At 37.7% G+C, this 18,862-nt stretch overlaps 1 protein-coding gene and 1 long non-coding RNA gene across 2 annotated transcripts in view; one reads left to right on the forward strand and one right to left on the reverse strand.

The window, feature by feature from the left end:
* Positions 1 to 18,862, forward strand: part of LOC136838870 (transforming growth factor-beta receptor-associated protein 1-like) — a 213,997-nt gene that overhangs the window by 138,448 nt on the left and 56,687 nt on the right. Inside the window, exons 10-12 of the mRNA XM_067104535.1 lie at positions 10,770 to 10,924; positions 16,658 to 16,768; positions 17,117 to 17,306. Coding sequence (XP_066960636.1) covers positions 10,770 to 10,924; positions 16,658 to 16,768; positions 17,117 to 17,306 — 456 coding nt within the window. The remainder of the gene's footprint in view (positions 1 to 10,769; positions 10,925 to 16,657; positions 16,769 to 17,116; positions 17,307 to 18,862) is intronic.
* Positions 1 to 18,862, reverse strand: part of LOC136838874 (uncharacterized) — a 530,691-nt gene that overhangs the window by 33,726 nt on the left and 478,103 nt on the right. Inside the window, exon 6 of the long non-coding RNA XR_010853148.1 lies at positions 8,362 to 8,553. This is a non-coding gene — a long non-coding RNA (uncharacterized lncRNA). The remainder of the gene's footprint in view (positions 1 to 8,361; positions 8,554 to 18,862) is intronic.

The following is an 18,862-nucleotide window of genomic DNA, read 5'->3' on the forward strand; positions in this document are numbered from 1 at the left end:
CAGTTTTTTTGGGAAAGTTGGAGAATGAAAGGGGCAGATCATTGGGTGATCGAAGTTTTAAGGGAAGGGTATTCCATCCCCTTCAAAGAGAAGCTTCTCTTATCCAGCACTCCCATCAAATTGGCGGCTTACTCTGTAGGATCAACAAAGTTTTAGCCCTCTCGGAAGAAGTGTCGTCTCTTGTCGAGAAAAGGTGATAGAAGTGGTGGAAAATATTGAGTCCAAGGGCTTTTACAACATGCTTTTTGTAATACCAAAAGCCATGGGAGGATGGAGACCAGCACTCCATTCATCAAGGGGAGTGTGGCAAGACTCAAGGAAGTATTTGAGATTTTTTGGGGGAATCAAGTATTCCAGTTTCGAGTGTTATGTTTCGACCTGTCAACAGCACCACAGGTGTTCACCCAAGTTCTCACCCCATTAGCCAGCTGGGTTCATCTGCAGGGAGTGAATATTTCCCTATACCTGGACGATTGGTTTATTTGCTCTCCCACGAGAGAGAGGTGCATGGAGGACCTTCAAAGGACCACATCAACATCAAAGAACTAAAAGAGATCCATTTGGGACTGCAACACTTTGCGAAAGAAGTCTACAACAAAGTAGTTACAGTTCACCTGGACAACACAACAGCTTTAGCTTATATAAGACTGCAGTGGGGAACTCACTCATTCTCCCTTTGTGAGACAGCCAGAAGTCTCCTGCTTTGGGCAGATCAAAACCGGACCCAGCTGTTAACAGGGTTCATTCAAGGGAAGTGCAACGTCTTGGCAGACGAACTCAGTCATTGCAAGCAAATTCTCCCGACAGAGTGGACTCTGGACCATCAGGTATGTTCTGACCTGTGGAAGTTGTGGGGAGAACCAATGGTGGATTTGTTTGCAACCCCCAGGAACCACCGTCTTCCCCTGTTCTGCTCCCCTTTCCAGATCCTCAAGCCTGGGCGACCGATGCAGTGATGCAGAATTGGTCCAACTTGGATGAGTATGCCTTCCTTCCGTTCGGGATGGTGAGGAAGGTACTGAAGAAGCTCCAATCGCATCAAAGCACCAAGATGACATTGATAGCTCCCTTCTGTTTTTCCGGCAATTCTAAGTCTACTCAGACAACCCTACTACAGGAAGTTTTATCAGGATACATCCACTGTGGCCCTGACAGGGTTTTGACTGTCCACAGACTTTTGCGAGTGAAAGGCTTTTCAAGAGCTGTGACAGAAGCTATTTCTAAATATAGACAACATTCTACTAACAAAGTCTACCAGGTAAAGTGGGCAGTGTTTAGACTTTGGTGTAAGAATGATAACATCTCTTATTCTGAAACCACTGTAGCTCAAGTGGTGGACTTTCTTCTTTACTTGAGATGGACCAGAGGCGTTTCTTTGTCTACGATAAAAGGATATAGAGCTATGCTTAGCTCAGTCTTTAGACACAGAAGGTTAGACATTTCTTCCAACCAGGATCTCTCAGAATTTATTAGGTCTTTTGACACGACCAAGGTTAACAAGGAGGAGGTATGTCCTTGGTCCTTAGACATAGTCCTTAAGTTGCTGTCTGACTCAAGATTCGAACCCATGCATTCATCATCATTGAATCTTACTAAGAAGACTCTTTTTCTGGTTGCTCTATACACTGCGAGAAGAGTGAGTGAACTCCATGCAATAGACAGAAGGATAGGTTTTTTTCAGGGTGACACTGTCTGTTCCCTTACTCTTGGCTTCTTAGCTAAAAACGAGAATCCTTCACAACCTTGGCCACGTTCTTTTGCTTTTAAAAGTTTATTGAACATCCTGGGTCCAGAGGAAGAGGAGAGAAGTCTGTTTCCAGTAAGAGTGCTTAGATATTACATTAAGAGGAGAGAGAAGATTAGAGGCCCAGCAAGGAGTCTTTGGTGTTTGGTTAAGAACCCTTCCAGGTCTATGTCTAAGAATGCTCTCTCTTTTTTCGTAAGAGACCTGATTCTCGAAGCACATGCTCAAATTGGAGAGAATTTTCTGCCTGTGCTAAAAGTGAGAGTGCACAACATCAGAGCAGTGGCTACATCAGTAGCTTTTAAACATAATCTTTCTCGTGCTTCAATCTTACTGACTACATTCTGGAAATATACATCAGTTTTTGCTATGCATTATTTGTGAGACGTGGAGACACTTATGAAGACTGCAGTACACTAGGACAGTTGTCCGTGGCTGGTGTAGTGTCCAGGCAGGGAACGTAGGAAGCAATACTTCCGTATTTTCTGTCTCTTCGCTTTGGCAGGATGTTGAGTTCATGGGGAGTCTGGAGGGTACAAGGTACCTAGAGTGCCCACCAGTTTTTTGTGTAGGGTGGTGGTTTATTTTTATGTGTTTTTTAATGTGTGGTGTAGGTGACTATTTTCTCTGGTTTTGTTTTTTTTTACTGTACTGTGCCCTGGGCAGGGGCATATAATTGTTGGCTTTGTTAATGGTCGGATATCGTCTTCGTTGCAAAGTTTACTTCATACTGTACTTCATTAGCGACCAGAGTACTCCTCTGCCTACAAAGTCACTTACTTCAGTAGAGGCAATCCTGGGTATATCGCCATGCCACTACTCAGCTGAGATAAGCACCAACCAGAAGCAGTATCTATCTGTGCAGCTTTCTCACCAGGTAAGGAACAACAAGTTGGCTGGGTTAGTCACCTACATAAACAAAAGACTATCGCTACCGCGAATTTCAAAATTGAAGCTGCCGTCAAGTTAGAAACACAGACTAAGTACCTGACTCATGTGCAACTCATTGAGAGTGTCATCAAGTTGTTATCTGTTACCATGAACTTGACTTAGATCTAGGGTTTTGCCTTTGGTTGTTTCTTAGAAAATTTAAATAGTCCTTTGAATCTATGTGGAAGTTTGTTAGAGATTAGGTGTTTTTCGTTACTCATACACGGTGTTAAAAACCATGTATTCATCAATAGCTTGCAATGCCAGGGATAGTTGGAGACTGGATATGTTGGCATAGGTGTGCTTAAGGTAAAGGAGGAATGATGTAAGGATGAAATGAGAGCTAGTTTAGGGCTTGGGTACTTGCAGGCCCTTTTTGAAATGTATCCATTCACCTCAGAGTTACATCCCTAAATTAGAAATGAAACAATGTTGGTTTGCACCTCCACAACATACCTGTATTATTATAGAACAAAATATTGCATCAGTTCCCTTATTGTTTCAGACAGGGCATATGGTAGTATTCAGCAAGCTGTATCTGATAACTATTTGCTAGGCTGCACAGGCGCATGATGTGCCATGGTGACAGACTTATAGTTTGTCATTCATTTGGTTACAGGTTGCCTGGAGCAAAAGTTTGTGCCAGCATAAGGCTGGCCTAATCTAAAACCAACAAATGAGTCACTTGTTAATGGATATCGTGGGCAATCAGTATCCTGGTAACCACACTAAATAATATTCTATTTAAAGGAAATTAAAATTATTATTGTTCTTTTGTTTCTTATTTTTTTATAAGAGTTGTGGTATTGATTTTTTTCTTGTGAATCAGCCCACCATTTTTTTTTCTGTCTGAAGTGGGTTTTATTTTAGCACTCAAAATTTGTTGGCTTATCTGTTTTGCATATACATCATTAAAAACAAAACAATTTACTATTTATTACATTCTTTAATTTACCATAATCAAAATTTAGAAAGATGCTGAATATTAACCTATCTACATTTGGCTAGGCCTGTTGATCCTTGCCTGATCCGTGAAAAGCAGGGTATCCTTAAACAAGCAATATGAGTGTTAACAAGTATTAGTGTGCTATTAGATTTTTCATAATGAATAATGTATTCTTTTACGGTCATTATGTAAAAATGTATAATTGGTCATTACAGTTCTGATTGTCCTTGTAGAATTGTTCATTTGGTCTAATTCTGAGCCGGTATGCTTGAGGACTAAATTATTCATGCCTTGAGAGAACTAGCATTGTGAGGAAGAATGACATAACTCAAAGTTAATTGGTCTTGCTGGTTGTGAACAGGTGAGCCCCAAAACCTTCATAGCATTTTGCACAGCTCTAAGTGTAAAGGCCATTCTGATGTGAAGACTTGACCTCTCCCACTGAGGAGTATACCAGGATATTGTGTATTGCTGGTGGGGTGAACCTTGAATTAATGTTAAATTTAGATCCTCTGCCAGGAGTTTGAATAACACATTTTTGATAGTGTAGCCACTGTTTGTCCTCAATGGAGTACCTTATGGTCCCATCAGGGCTCCGTAAGACACACCAACCAATGTTAAAGAATTCCCACGTAGTTAGTCTTGGCCACAATAGTGCCTTTGATTTGACGCAGTGATCGAGTATAAAAGGACTCCAGGCAGTTGGACTCTTTCCCTTGCCTACAGTGATTACCCGGTTTCCCCTTCATCCTTCTCACACAGATGGGACAACAGCGTGTGAGTCTGCCAAATCTAATGAGCTGATGGCTGTCTTTTTGTCTCCAAAAATTGAAACCTCCAAAGAGGACCCACATTTTGTTGGTCTAGACAATATGACAACAGTGACATGTATCAAGAGGTTGGGCTCCCTTGCAGCCCCTCTCAATGTAGTCATGGTGTTTTTCCTGCTGATGGCTCAGGCAAGGAAGTGGCACTTGTCAGCAATCCGCCTCATGGGGTCACTCAGTGTAATAACAGACCAAATGGATGTTAGACAAAACCTTCTTTCAGATAGCTGCTAACATGCTTCTGCATCCAGAAGTGGACCTTTTACTTAGTGGCCTCAAATTGGCCAGAGTCATTGGTTCCTACTGCTTTAACAACAGGCAAGAAAATCTATCCCAGACAGTAAATGGAGAAGTCATCTGTGCATCCTGTTTTCTGAGCTGTGTCCTGTATGTGGGGATTTCAAAATCTAGTCTGCTGTGAAGATTATTCTCCTAACATTGCTAGGTACTTAGTACAAAAGTACGGACTTTATCTATCAAGCAATATCAGTCCGTATGGAAAGTGTGATTGGATTATATCTCCACACTGAGAGCCAGGTGAACTTAGGTTGAAACAGTTACATTTTCTGAGCTACCTGTTTGAGGACCAGCTCCTTGTTGCTACTACAGTGCAATTATATCGTACAAGGCTACATTATCAAAGCCTGTGTTTCATGGGTGAGGCATTTATTATATGCAAGTTTTTTATTCCATTCTCTGGTCCTTTATATTGCAAAGACCAGCTCCTGCAAGGCTTCCCATTAATGGGTTCCTAAATAAGGTTCTTTGACTCCTGTTATCTCAATTCAGTAGTCATAACTATAACTCAGCACTCTAAAAAGCAGTCCTCTTGACCATCTGGGCATCCCAACTCCTTAGACTGCAACAACATTTCATCATGCACATGTTTAGCTGTCACTTTGTCTCCTGGCTTGTCATTTCTGGCCAGGAGTGAGGACCTTGTGAAGAAGAAATCCCCTATTCTTCTTTGGAGACTCAGAATGAGAAATAAACCATTATGCTGGGTCCGAACACCCCAGGTTTACCTAGACGGCACAGCAAACATCCCAGATGGTTCTTTATTCTTACACCCTATCACAAACAAGCCACTTTCTCTGCGTGGAATGAGAATTGTCTTATTAACCCTAATTAGAAAGTAAAACCCCATCCTCTTTCTGGTCCACATGACATCCAGGGGATGGGCGCATCCCTGGCTTTTGTTGGAGGCATTTCTTTTGAAGTCTCCAAATTGTCAGAGGCAGCGCTCCTTGAACACTGCTTCCATGACAGCAAACAAATTTGACTACACTATGTGTTGGTAGGTGCTGTGGGTAGGTCCTGGCCTCGTAGGCACCTTACTGGAAAGCAAAGGACCTTTGTGATGCCATGGTAATTCTGAGATATTGCAATAATCCTATATCCCAATCCAGCATAATTAGGTAAGTCACTTTATAAGTCACTTTAGAACCACATAGAATAACACATAAAGATTCTTGTTTTTTCCTATCATTCATTGTTGTATTTAATGGGTATTGTGAATAAAAGAAGGAGGGCAATAACTTTTATGACTTTACCATAGACCATTTTTACTTCTGGGTTATTGGGATTTTTTAATCAGGAACTAGGCCACTTTGTCACCTCACAATTTCATTTGTATGCTCCTTTGAGGATGAACAGAAGCTATGCTATCAAAAAACAGGTTTTGATTAAGGAAAATCCTATTTTTGGCGGTCGCTGTGAATCCTCAACCCCACTCGCTTTCCCTGATGAAAAGGCATGGGAATTTGTGGTGAGGTTTTTCTTTCACAGACCTGGGGAGTAATGGTTATTTGGCAGATTCTTGTGCTGTTGTCACATCTGTGAGGAGGATGAAGGGAAAAGCAGGTTATCTTTGTAGGGGAGGGAAAGAGCCCTCTTGCCTCGAGTCCTTTTATGAAAGTAATGTGATGTAAAGTAACTCTCAGCTGCCCTTCCTGTATCAACACTATGCTTATGATGCTTAATCAGAGAAATTTAGAGAAAGCTAAAATAATAACAAATACACTGGCACTCTAACAAAAAGGACCTCAACTTGTTGGATTTCATTACTTACTGTGTGTTGTTGAGTCGGGCAAAAAATATTTTGTTTTTGGTTTATCAAATGAAGAAAATGTGGTAATTTTTTCTTGTGTTAAAAATTCCAACTACAGAGTACAATGTAGTTACATAATGTAATGTTCCTGCTGCACATTGTTAAATTTACATTTAAAAAGTAATTTTTTAATATTGAGCATCACTCTTCGTTCATCTGGCAATCACATTCTCAGAAATTCTAAAATGTTTGGTTAAATGAAGTGCTGTTTCATGCATATATGTGCTGTATCTGAATTTCAAAATAGGTGATCATACTATTGTAAATTAATGTTAATCAAATATATGGAAACATTTCATTAAATGAACAAATTTGATTAATTTGAGCATGTGCTCTGAAATTCTAAGATCTGTGGTTAAAACAAGTGTAATTGCTTTGTATGTGTACTGCAAATAAGAAATTAGTGTTAATAGAAAATAGAATAGTAGCTCCCTACCTAAACTCTCTTAGTCCACCACCTTCACACCCCACGAGCTTTGAGCAGCATTGTTTGTTCCATTACACACCAATGGAATTCAGCAATTTTGACTTGGACTAAAATGTCCAAAGTCTTCACACCCCCAGTGGGTTCTCACTATATTTGTTACACATTCAAATAAATACTGTACATTATCTAAAACAGTTTGGTATTTTGATTGACACATACTATATTTTGTTGTCTACAAGGTAAGATTTTGTGCTGTATGTAATTTTGTCTCTGTATGTCTACATGTTTATACATACCCGAGCATCACACGAGGAAACACTACGTGCTGTGGCTCCCCGTCATTTTTCTCTGTCTTTATATGTGCATGTGTATGTATGTTTACACAAGTTATGTTAAGAAATGCTGTGCATGTACTGTGGGACCTCTCTCACTCGCTCTTCGAGTGTGTTTGTATGAGTAGTGTGTATAAATGCACACATACATTACTTAAAGATAAACTCTGTATTTACTATATCTAATTACAGTGGTTCTACTTTCTTACCTGGTATGCTTACAAGATATGTAAAATGAAAAAACCGTTTAATATTTAAACATATGTTACCAAACACTTCACACTTACTGTGGTCCCCCCCCTCTCTCTCTCTCTCTCTAGTACAGTATTTTTATTGATATTTATTCAGTCTGTACAGTACAGGTATTTTACCTTATATAATAATGTAGTGTTATAACATTTTTCAGTATATGTATATGTATATACATGCACTTAAGCATCATTTTGATATAAACTCACTCTCTCTCTCTCTCTCTCTCTCTCTCTCTCTCTCTCTCTCTCTCTCTCTCTCTCTCTCTCTCTGTACAAAAATAAAATCTTAAGAGAGAGACAGATAAGTGTATTCCAAATTTTTTATAAAGATTTTTTTTGATTGATAGAGAGAGAAAGCTGAGCAAACATGTAATAAGTACTTAGTTTACCTTAACCCAATGCGTAGGTGTAAACAAATTGAAAAATTTTAAAATGTCACACTGAATTACTATTTTTGGTTCAATACTATACTGCATTAAATAAATTTCAACAGAAATATTGCATGAGAGAGAGAGAGAGTGCTTTGTAACTTAAAGCAGAGACCCAAGATGTTTCTGGTATTTTGCATAATTTTTATGTATTTCATATACATCTTGTAATCTACCATGTAAGTAGGTAGAACTACAGCAGTTGGCTATGTTTTTATTAGGCTAATCTGTACAATACTGTGTTGAACATATTTTTAGAAGCAATTAATTTTGCAGATATTTTTAAAAAATTGAATGATATTAATAGTATTCTAAATCGAATGAAAATTGCAAATACCACTTAGGATAGGCTAGTAATTACAGTACCTGTAGTACTTTGTATGGAATTGCTGTACATCTTAAGCTAAGCAAGTCGCTCCAAGGTGCTGTATTGTGTTGGTTATATTCCAGTCTTCGTTACTTGATGAATTTCATCACTTACTGGGAGAGGCAGACCCCCCCCCCAATTGTCCATTAAGTTGAGGTGTCACTATTTTATCTCAATCTTCTGTTTCCATGCTGCTAAGAGAATAAGTGGTACATTAATGGAGTTAACAAAGAGAGAGAGGTAGAGATTTGCTATAAGTAATTGCCTGAGCAATAAAAGCATAATTAAAGCAAAACAAATACTCCTTTAAACATAAGAAAATTACATGATGAAAGGAAGAGAAAAGTATAATTGAAATAAAAATAGAAAGTATTAAAAAAGAATTACTGAACATGAGAGAGAGAGAGAGAGAGAGAGAGAGAGAGAGAGAGAGAGAGAGAGAGAGAGAGAGAGAGAGATTGACTAGCTGTCTAAACATTCCTCTGAGGATCACTTGAAAAGCAGTATACAAGTGAGTAATTTATATATTTTAGTATTGAATCCAAATGCTTTAACAAGAATATGGAAGAATGAGTTAAGAAAATTGAATGTCCTTTAATTTATTGTTTACTTTTAAGACTTTCATTGTTGCTAAGAAGGTAAGAAAGCTAGAAAATTATAATGATATATTTTTATATGATTTTCTGCATTCTCATTTACTAATGTAAAATGTCACACTTTTTGTTGAGAAAAGACCTTTATCCATGCAATAAACTCAGGACATCACATATGCTCAAATCTGCAAATCTTCCCCATTCTGTTTTATCTTGAAGCCACGGTGTGCTTGTCTGAGAGAGGTTAAATCCAAAGCCGTGTTCCTGCCATCCCACTCCCCCCCCACTCACACACACACACATACACATACATAGAGGCTGACCACATGCTCATTAGTCATGCTTCTGCAGTCAGCTGGGAAAAAGCAAAAGGGTACAGCACTTTTTTATGGGAAAATTTAATTATTTCAGTTGATTGTATGCTCAAAGAACATTGTTTTAAAAAAGTGTGCAATTTTATGTTAAAATATAAAAGTTTAAAATAATGTACAAATTTATTTAGTTTTCTATTTTGCAAATAGAAAATCCCACATTTTAAAGAAACTTATTTAACCACAGGATAAGCTGATAGTATGAAATTTTCTCAGCTCTGCCCACTAGCTTTGTAATAGTGTTACTATGTGTCTAATTGTAACACCTTGCACTTGGCAGCTCAGCTCAAACAGTGAATGTGTAAGTGTTTTTGTTTAGCCAGCAGTGTATGTTTGAGATTAAAGTAATGATTTAATATTTTCTTATATGTTTAATAGTGTGATCATTGTTATTGTCATGAATTTGTAAGTTCCAGGAAAGGTTGTTTACTGTTTGTTCATCTGTTTAATAAAATAATTGAAGAGAGAGAGAGAGAGTAAAAATTTTTTTGTACAGTCATTTTGATACTACATACAGTGTTGTATGATTACTTTATTATCGTATACATAGCAATCGTAAATGTTTACTCAAGAGCCAGGTGATTAGACTTGTTCTGTATGTACATAGACTACTAGTACCACTAAAAGTAACAAGTCAGTCTGAAGTATTTTGGTGCTTGCATTGTTCACTGCCATTCATTTTTTATTGTTACATGCGCACAGCATTCATTATGTATTCACATCCATACATACATTGCCTGCACTACTTAGGGACTGCTAGCCTGTCATGAGGAAGATGTGGTATTGAGATACAGAATCACTAACAAAAGAAAGAGGTGGAAATAAAGAAAATAATTAAATAAAAAAATAAGAGAAATGGGTATGGATGATCAATACTGGCTGGAAATCAACCAGCTTTTAAGAAAATGGAAGCCTTGTTAACTCCATGCTAGAAATAAAAATAAGTGATGCCCTTTTAATTCTCTAGACCTTAGGATCCATGTCACGCATGCAAAGTGCTGTAGACACGTAGATGATCCTCATCTTATCTTTTAATTTGGAAACATTGTCTCTGGGTTTCACAGAGGACGATGACTTGGGTTAAATTACTTGTAATGGTTGGTTATGAATGAATCACTATTAACATTGTACAGCATTTTGATGTTATCATTGTTTGCAGTAGATAAATAGTCAAATGACGTAATGATGAAAATAAATAAAATGGGCAAAAGAAAATGGAGGCCAGCAAAAGGCAGATAAAACTGAGTCTAAAAATATCAGTTTGTGCCAAGAGAGATTTAGGGCTTCCAGAGGCAGTTGGTATTCCAACAACTACTTTATTTTTAATCAACAATTCATTCTGTTTGTCTGCCCTAGCTGAGCATTAAGGTGGTAGTGTAAGGTGAGAGGGGTGTGTCTAAGTTGCATATTCATTGTTTGTCTATACTTTTTATTTATTTACAGGAAGTAGATACTGCTATCATCAAATTGTATGCAGAGATGAAGTCTCCCAACCTAATGGCATTTTTAAATTCTGGAGATATTTTATGTAGTTTACCGGAGTGTTCAGAATGGCTTGAGAAACATAATCAGTATTCTGCTTTAGCAAAACTACACAGGTTAGTTGTTACAGCTCTTTTGCCAGTACTGGATAGTGGAGTGTATATGCTGAAGTAAGGAAAAAAATGTATTAAAGAATGCAGTGTGTATTCTATTAATACACACTTCAGTATACTATGAAATAATGCTGTATGCATATTGTCATAATTCTGCCCAGTGAATTACTTTACATTGAAAAAAAAAGTCATAAATAATTCACTGGGCAGAATTATGACAATATTATTTAAAAATCAGTCTTTGGCTACACCTTGTTTCCATTTTTTGTTCTTCAGAATGTTTTTGCACATTGTGATTATAAAGTAATACCATGTTGATTGACCATAGGGAATAAAGCATGGTTTGGTATTCCACAGTGAATTGTTGAATGAAATACTGTTTTCACAGAATAAAAGCCATTACATTGCGGGTGGTAAAGTACTATAAACATTTTAAAGCAAATTTTTATTTAAAAATGTTCATTTTATTTTATTTTGTGTTTACCAGAAGATATATATGGTACCATTGTTGTACATGTGCCTTTCATTCACTGATAAATGATCATACCATTATTGAATTACTACCTGTTTAATGACTAATTGGTGTATAGCTGACATGTCAGACTGTAAAGGTTAAATGTGTATCTCACTAACTAGTTTTCTACAATTTTTGCTTGTCTACCACAATAGCAAGACCCACCTGCCAATGATTTTCATCCATGTGGGTTTTCTATTCACTCTGCTGCTTTTAAGGTTAAATTTATGTACTGTAGTTAGATTTTTCATATGATATTTTTCCATTAATTTCTCACTGCCATTTTTAGTGACTGAGATGGTAACTTTTACCTATGTTATTCTTTATGATTTTTCTTAGCATATTGGTGAAGCAAGTCCATTCTTACTTATGCTAGGTAATGTGTAGAATTTTTTTCCACACAAAACCATCAATCAAAACTATATCCTAAGTTCCCAGGATCACTGGTCTCTTGAGAGTAAGAAGAAAAAGCACATGCTAACTACAGACCTTAGGTATGCATTTGTTAACTACCACACTTTTCTTTGAAGACAGTGTGCTGCAGCAATATTTGTGGGTTGGGAAAGGAGCATAAAATATGGGGAGACTGAGGCATTCCCTAAGGAGGTTGGCCTCCATCAGGGATCAGCTCCAGGTCCATTCTTGTTCCTCGTTATTATAGACACTTTGACATCAGAATTAAGGAACAACGAAGAAAGGAACTGATGTTTGCTGATGATTTAGTCATTATAGCAGTCACAGAAGAAGAACTGCAAGAAAGGATTTTAGCATGGAAAGGAGCCCTAGAAAAGAAAGGATTGAAAGTGAACACTGGACAGACAGAGCTAATAATTAGCAGTAAAGAAGGACTTGAAGAAGTAAACACTCAAGTGGAAGATGGGTACAGTGCTAAAACAGAACAATGAGTTTAACTACTTGGGATCAGTAATAGCAGAGGAGGGAGGGAGGTACTGAGAAAGCAGTGAGTGAAAGAAGCATGGCAAAAATGGAGGGAAGTTACTGGAGTTGTTTTAGACAAGAAAATCCCATTAAGGTTCAAAATGAAAATTTATAAGACAGTTATCAGGCCTGTACTATTATATGGGGCAGAAACTTGGGTACTTAAGAGGAAAGAGGAGGGACTGTTGGAAAGAACTGAGATGAGGATGGTGAGATGGATTGCTGGAATATCACTACTGGAAAGGAGGGAGAGTCAAGATATAAGAAGAATGTGTGGTATATGTAATGTAGAGGAGAAGGCTAGGGAAGCTCGTCTGAGATACTATGGCCATGTAATACCAAGAGGAGGTAGAATCAATCAAGAGAGCTAAGAACATGTCAGTGATGGGTAGGAGGAGTGTGGGGCGTCAGCAGATCAGATGGATGGATGTGGTGAGGAGGGATATGGATGAGATGGGATTAGGGGAAGAAGATGCAAGGAGTAGAAATAGATGGAGAAAGTTGACTAGAGCAGCCGACCCTGCTATACAGTGGGATTGATAAGGTTGAGATCATGTCATCTGTTGGGAGAAGTAGGTTTCTTGCACATTGATAATCATCCAAAGGCACGCAGTCAGTGTTGTTTATACTAGGTGTGACTGTTAAACTGATTTGACAAACTTAGTACAATATGTATAAATGTCATCTGAAATCATCCACTGTCAACACCATTACCAGCCAGTCATCTGTGTACCTCCAGAGTTTTATCCGAATAAGTTGAGCCTGATGCCAAAGTTTGTTGGGAGATTTGAGGTACTGTCAGCAGGCCAAAACAGAGGACTCAGGATTTGTATATCATATCACATACAGTACAAAGATGTTCCCTTGAAGCAGGATGACAGGGCCTAAAAAGTTTACCTGTTGAGCAGAAAGGTGGGGCATGTCCCCAGAAAGGGTAGCCAATATCTGACTGAGGACCTGCACCACCCACGTCTTAGCTTCAATAGAGCTTCCCTTTTTCCGAGCCGAAAGGGTGAGTGTTGCTACCTTCCTCCTGGGGCAGAGGAATGAGACCTCCTTGAAGGTGTGCCTTGCCTGGCATCCGATTTAAACTTCAATGTAAACGGAGTCATCCCAGATGCTGAAGTCATTGGGGTAGGCGGTCAAAGGTCAGTTTTTCCAGACTGAGCTTGCAAGAGCTAAATTGAGTTTATGATGATGAAATGGTGTGCTAATGTCTTCTAAAGGCTAGCAGGTGCCAACTCTTTATAAAAACATGTCATAGGTCTTTTCTTGAGAGAAATATTCTGAGTCTAATGATATATCACTCTACTTCAGTGTTTAAAAGTCAGCTCCAAGCAATATTACCAATATCAGTGGACTTCTTAGGAGGCACCTTAGAAAGAGTGAGAAGTGTCAGGCTTAAATCTTAATGCCCAAAACAAGAATCAGCAGGGTCAAAAGACATAAAAATACTCCATGGAATATGAGTCGCTGCAAACTGGAGGGTATGTTAGACAGAATACCTTCCACATCCAAAATGTTAGCATGATTCTGATCACCTTCATACTACTGGCACAATCATGGCTAGAAGAGAAATTGAAGTAATGGCTGAGCTGATCCCATATATAGCCAAGTCTAGCAATGGCAGCCTGTGTCTGCTCAGTTCTGGGAAAGGAATGTTTTAGTACTGTGTTAGCGACATCAGAGCAGATGGATGCATGTCAACATCTTGAAGAGTAGTCAGCCTCAGGGATTTGTGTAAAGTAGTTAATGCAGAAATGGAGGCCTTAGTGAAGGAGGGGGTTATGTCAAAACTTGTTATCTCTCTAAATTTCTTAGGTTCTGATACAATAGATGAGAACAGTAACTTCCAGTCAGAACAAGGAAGCCTCTACTCCAGGTGCTGACATCTCCACCGGATGGGCCTCAGCAGTGCAGCAGCTGAACAGGTTTGCTAATCCATGGTTAGGTTAAGTGATGTGCACCCAGGCCAAAGGTGAGTGAATAGCTGTGGAGTAAGAGAGACTGGAGGTAGTCATACCCTGGGGTAAGGCAGGTTCATTACATGCAGTCATATTGTAAGCAGAAGTGGGCTGGGCCATGGGTACAAGTGACAGATCAAGATGAGAAGTCGAGGAGTAGACAGAGTTGAATAGTGGACTGAACCTCATCCAGTGAGTACCACTCCTTCACCACTACCTTAGGCTGTTAGGATGCCATGGTCCACATGGCCTAACTTTCGAAAGCAGAAAATATATCGGTGGGAACATACTAAGGTTGCCTCTTATAAGTTCTTTGTGGATACAGGTGTATAGTGATACCACTGGTTGACGATCACTCACCGTAGATATCAAGGTTGTGATATAGTAAACATATCTGACTTTGACAGCTGCTGCAGAGATGAGGGTCCATTTTCAGAGAAGACTTCAAGAGGTACATTTGGGCAATATAATCACAGAAAAAACATACAAAATAATCATAGCATCTAGAAAACAAGTGAGTCACAACAGATATTGTGCAGAAAAACTGCTAATACATATAATCATTATGAAAAGTGAAAATATTTTCATGGTTTTCAATGTTTTTGTAAGATCCACAACCTAAAAGATATCTCAAATCATCAAACAGTACTCTTTCAGACAAATACTAAACCAAATCATATTTCTGTCTTCTTTAACTGTTCTGTTTAAGAACTTTATTCATTAGCCGAGCAATGAAAGAAACTTAACGTCGAAGTAAACCATTCACATGTACATAATGAATTATTATGATAACTTTAGTATTCAGTAAATTCAAATAATTGCTACCTTTATATGGAATACGTAGAGTTTGCTATAAAAATTGTGTCATTTAGTTGTGACTCTATGACATTCAGTTGGAGCATGAATAATCATGAAGGGTCTACAGTACCTTAAGGTCTTGTAATATGACCATAAGGCAGTGTTAGCATGTAGTAATGTGTTATGAGGAACCAAGCACAGAGCTGAGGATGTTGAGACAGCAAATAATGATCAGGATGCTATGTAGTGCAGGTAGCTGGGCCTACTGGGTTTAAATATGCCATGACCCAACCAACTGTTGTGGTCTAACATAAATTTGTGTTATTAATGAATTGTTTATAGATCCTTTAATGGGTCAACCACTAGTTATTGAGATCTGTGTATGTGAGTTGGCAGTTTTGAGGCTTTACCATAGTAATAATGTATCCTACATAGAGAAAACAGAGATTATGAATATTACAAACAGAGCCCAGAATACACACTAAGCACAATTCTAATAGCAAAAGCAGTATATTATATGCTGAAAAAAAAAGCAGCATAACCCAGTAGTGTCTTGCCGTGCTACTTGGATGTCAGGAGTTCGCACTACCCCCCGGGTGATGACATATCACTGACTCTTTATCAGTCAGTTACTACCACAGTATGTGGACTGTAGGGGAAGCTACCCTGGCTGATGTTTGCCTGATCACTTTAAGGTGGTGAAGAACTGAAACCAAGTAATTTTAATTTTAGGTTTAATCTTATTTTCTCCGTAAACAGTAGATAAAGAATACATGACATTAGTTAGCACAAATGAAAATACACACTGAATTGCTAAGTAGGACACAACTAAACCATCATCTAAAACCAATCATAGCAATGAATGATAAACATATCATGCATACATTCAAGTAGCAGTAACTAAATGCAGAACCCACTGCATAAAGTTAATCAAGGTAATATAAATAGCAATATTGAAGGTGAACCTGAAAACAGTAAATAAACCTACTGATTGGAGAAATCACCATTTAATCACTTAAACACAGTGAGGAAGGCTGAAAGAACTGGGGATTAATAAAGGCAAAAATGAAATAATCTTAATTGTTGTTACACTAGCACAGACTCATACTCATGAGGAGTAAAGTGGTTAGCAGATACAGATCAGATTATTTTCACCAAACACTAAAGGGACTAGACGTAGTCCAAGTAGGGAACACAGCTCTGATCAAGAAGGTACCAAATATCAACTTACCAGATCATATCGACATCTGAAGTGCTCAGGAGTCAGAATCCTTGGTAAACAAATAGCTGTATAGCATTTGTTTGGATCACAGGCAGTTCTAAAAACTGATATTGAGGCAAGTACAAGCAGAGTTGCTCCTTTCTGCAGGATGTCTCACCTGCCACCAAACTTTCACTTTACTTATGTGGCAGATCAAATCTTGGTTTGCAGTCTTTGACCAGGCATAGTGGTATTAGTGAATATATTAGTGATTTATATCTGTGAAACACTCATAATCAAGGTTTTGTTGTATTTTCCAGAGTTTTGGGGGATCTTGAGAAATCCTTGGAAGTACTCACTCGCCTTGTTCGAGAAGAAATCAAGGATCATCATTTCAGAGGAATCCAGGATTTAGTTGACTGTCTTATTTGGTAAGGAATGTTCAGATGCTCTAGCATTACAGAAGGATTTAACAGGATGTATAGTGTATAAAGTGTCTGTAAGTTACTGTTTGCAGTGTGATTTTTCACTATACATTATGTAGATTAAATATTCTTTCAGTGCATTTCATGTATCAGCTTATGTATAATAAATTACTGTATTTTATTAATAAGTAGGCATTTATGGGCAAATTATTCCAACTTAAATGATTTCTTTAGATTGTTTTATTGAATTCCTAATAGTGGCCCAAGTAACTTTTTGACTACCTTGGAAAAATGAGTATGTACTGGGTATTCTAGAGAAATCAGATAGAAGTAAAGTATTGAATTTTTTGACAGCGCAAATGATTCATCTGTAATATGGCGTTATGCAGACTTTGTTCTGGATCGAAATCCTAGTCAAGGTGTAAGAATATTCACAGAAAGTCAAGCAACTTTAGATCCTTCAAGAGTTTTGCAATCGTTACAAAGGTATCCTGAGGCAAGACTGAGTTTCCTTCACCATCTTATCGATACAAAGAAGTTGAAAGTAAGTTAATTGGAGTCATGTTTTGTCTGATATGGCATGACAGAATTTATAATATTTTCAAGATTCAGAATACAGTAATATATCAGTGTCAAAAAGATGCTCCCAGTTTTGTATCATTCCATTGTACATCAGTTTTTGAACACAAATCAGGTACCATGAAAGAATAAGAGGACTAAAGACAATTCTTTTGAAGTGTTGACCTCCTTTATTACTCTTTTATTTTGTAATGAAGTTATGGCATGCAGACAAAGTGTTGACAGCCAAAATGTCAACGGTCATAATGTCGACACTGTTTAAATATCAATAGAAAAAATGTCAATGGTCGTTACTTTTTACATGTCAGTGTACCAAATACCGTAAGCTGCAAAAAAATTAAAATTATGTAAATATTTGTTGTAAATTATGCACAATTTGCTACTTTCATAATAGGCTATACAAATGTAAAATCATTCAAATGCATCCTGAAAAAGGACTCTTACAAAGTTTAAATGACTCCTATTGTTACCAAGTTTAAATGATTACAAGCTTGTCTGCATTTAAATTACCCAGTTAATGGCCCAAACAATATGTTACTTTTATTCATTTCAAGCACTATATTCAAAACTTATTTCATCTTTTTCTTTCATAGAAGTCAGACTTTGGTATTAGTTTTATTTTCAGGAAAGGCTTACATACATAGAAATTGAGTTAATCAAAACCAACAAGGGAGGCAAGAAGCTTGTGCACGAAGGCTACATTTACGTTGTTGATAAAGAAAAAGAAGAAAAAACCTACTGGAAATGTGAAAAACGAGGACTCTGCAGTGGAAGGCTAATTAGCAGTGGTGAAGTAATATCTTAACCTTGAGAACACTGCCATCCTCCAGATTTAATGCGAAAAGAAGTGCTCAAGGTCAAAGAAGAGTTGAAAGAAAATACTAGAAAGATGGAAGAAATTACTTTCTCAATACTGTAATAAACAAGTGTACGGAAAATATTCCTTCGGAAGTATCTGGAGCTTTACCAGAACAGGAAACACTTGCGCATACTGTAAAAAGAGCACATAATTCTGTGACTAGTGATGAAAATTTAACAGATACAACGAGAGGTGAAAATTTTTTTACAGTAAAGCTGTGAAGAAGTGAATATTTGTTCTACTTAACAGCTTTACACAGTACATGCCATGAGACAAGAAAACAAGACTTTCTCTTCTTATGTGTTGTGTTACAACTCACAAAAATGTGATTACATATGACAAAATATTCACCTGGCTTAAAAGTCATAACTTGCCTCCAGTTTCAGTATTGCTAGACTCTGAATGTTCAGCAGTCAATAGCGTGAAAAAGTGTTTCCTAGATGCTGAAGTCTATGTATGTTTTTTTTTTTTTTTTCATGACCAGTGCCTCTGGCAAAAGGTACAAGGATTGGATTTGCAGTATTAGTACTCAAATGCTGAAAATGCAGTGATCATAAAAAAACTTCAAGCACTTGCATTTGTCCCACCAGTCGACGTATATGATTGTTTTGACACTTTGGTGTCATCTCATGATGAAGAAACGGATAATATTTTAGATGGAT

Source organism: Macrobrachium rosenbergii, chromosome 5, assembly GCF_040412425.1.
Source record: "Macrobrachium rosenbergii isolate ZJJX-2024 chromosome 5, ASM4041242v1, whole genome shotgun sequence".
Classification (NCBI taxonomy): domain Eukaryota; kingdom Metazoa; phylum Arthropoda; class Malacostraca; order Decapoda; family Palaemonidae; genus Macrobrachium; species Macrobrachium rosenbergii.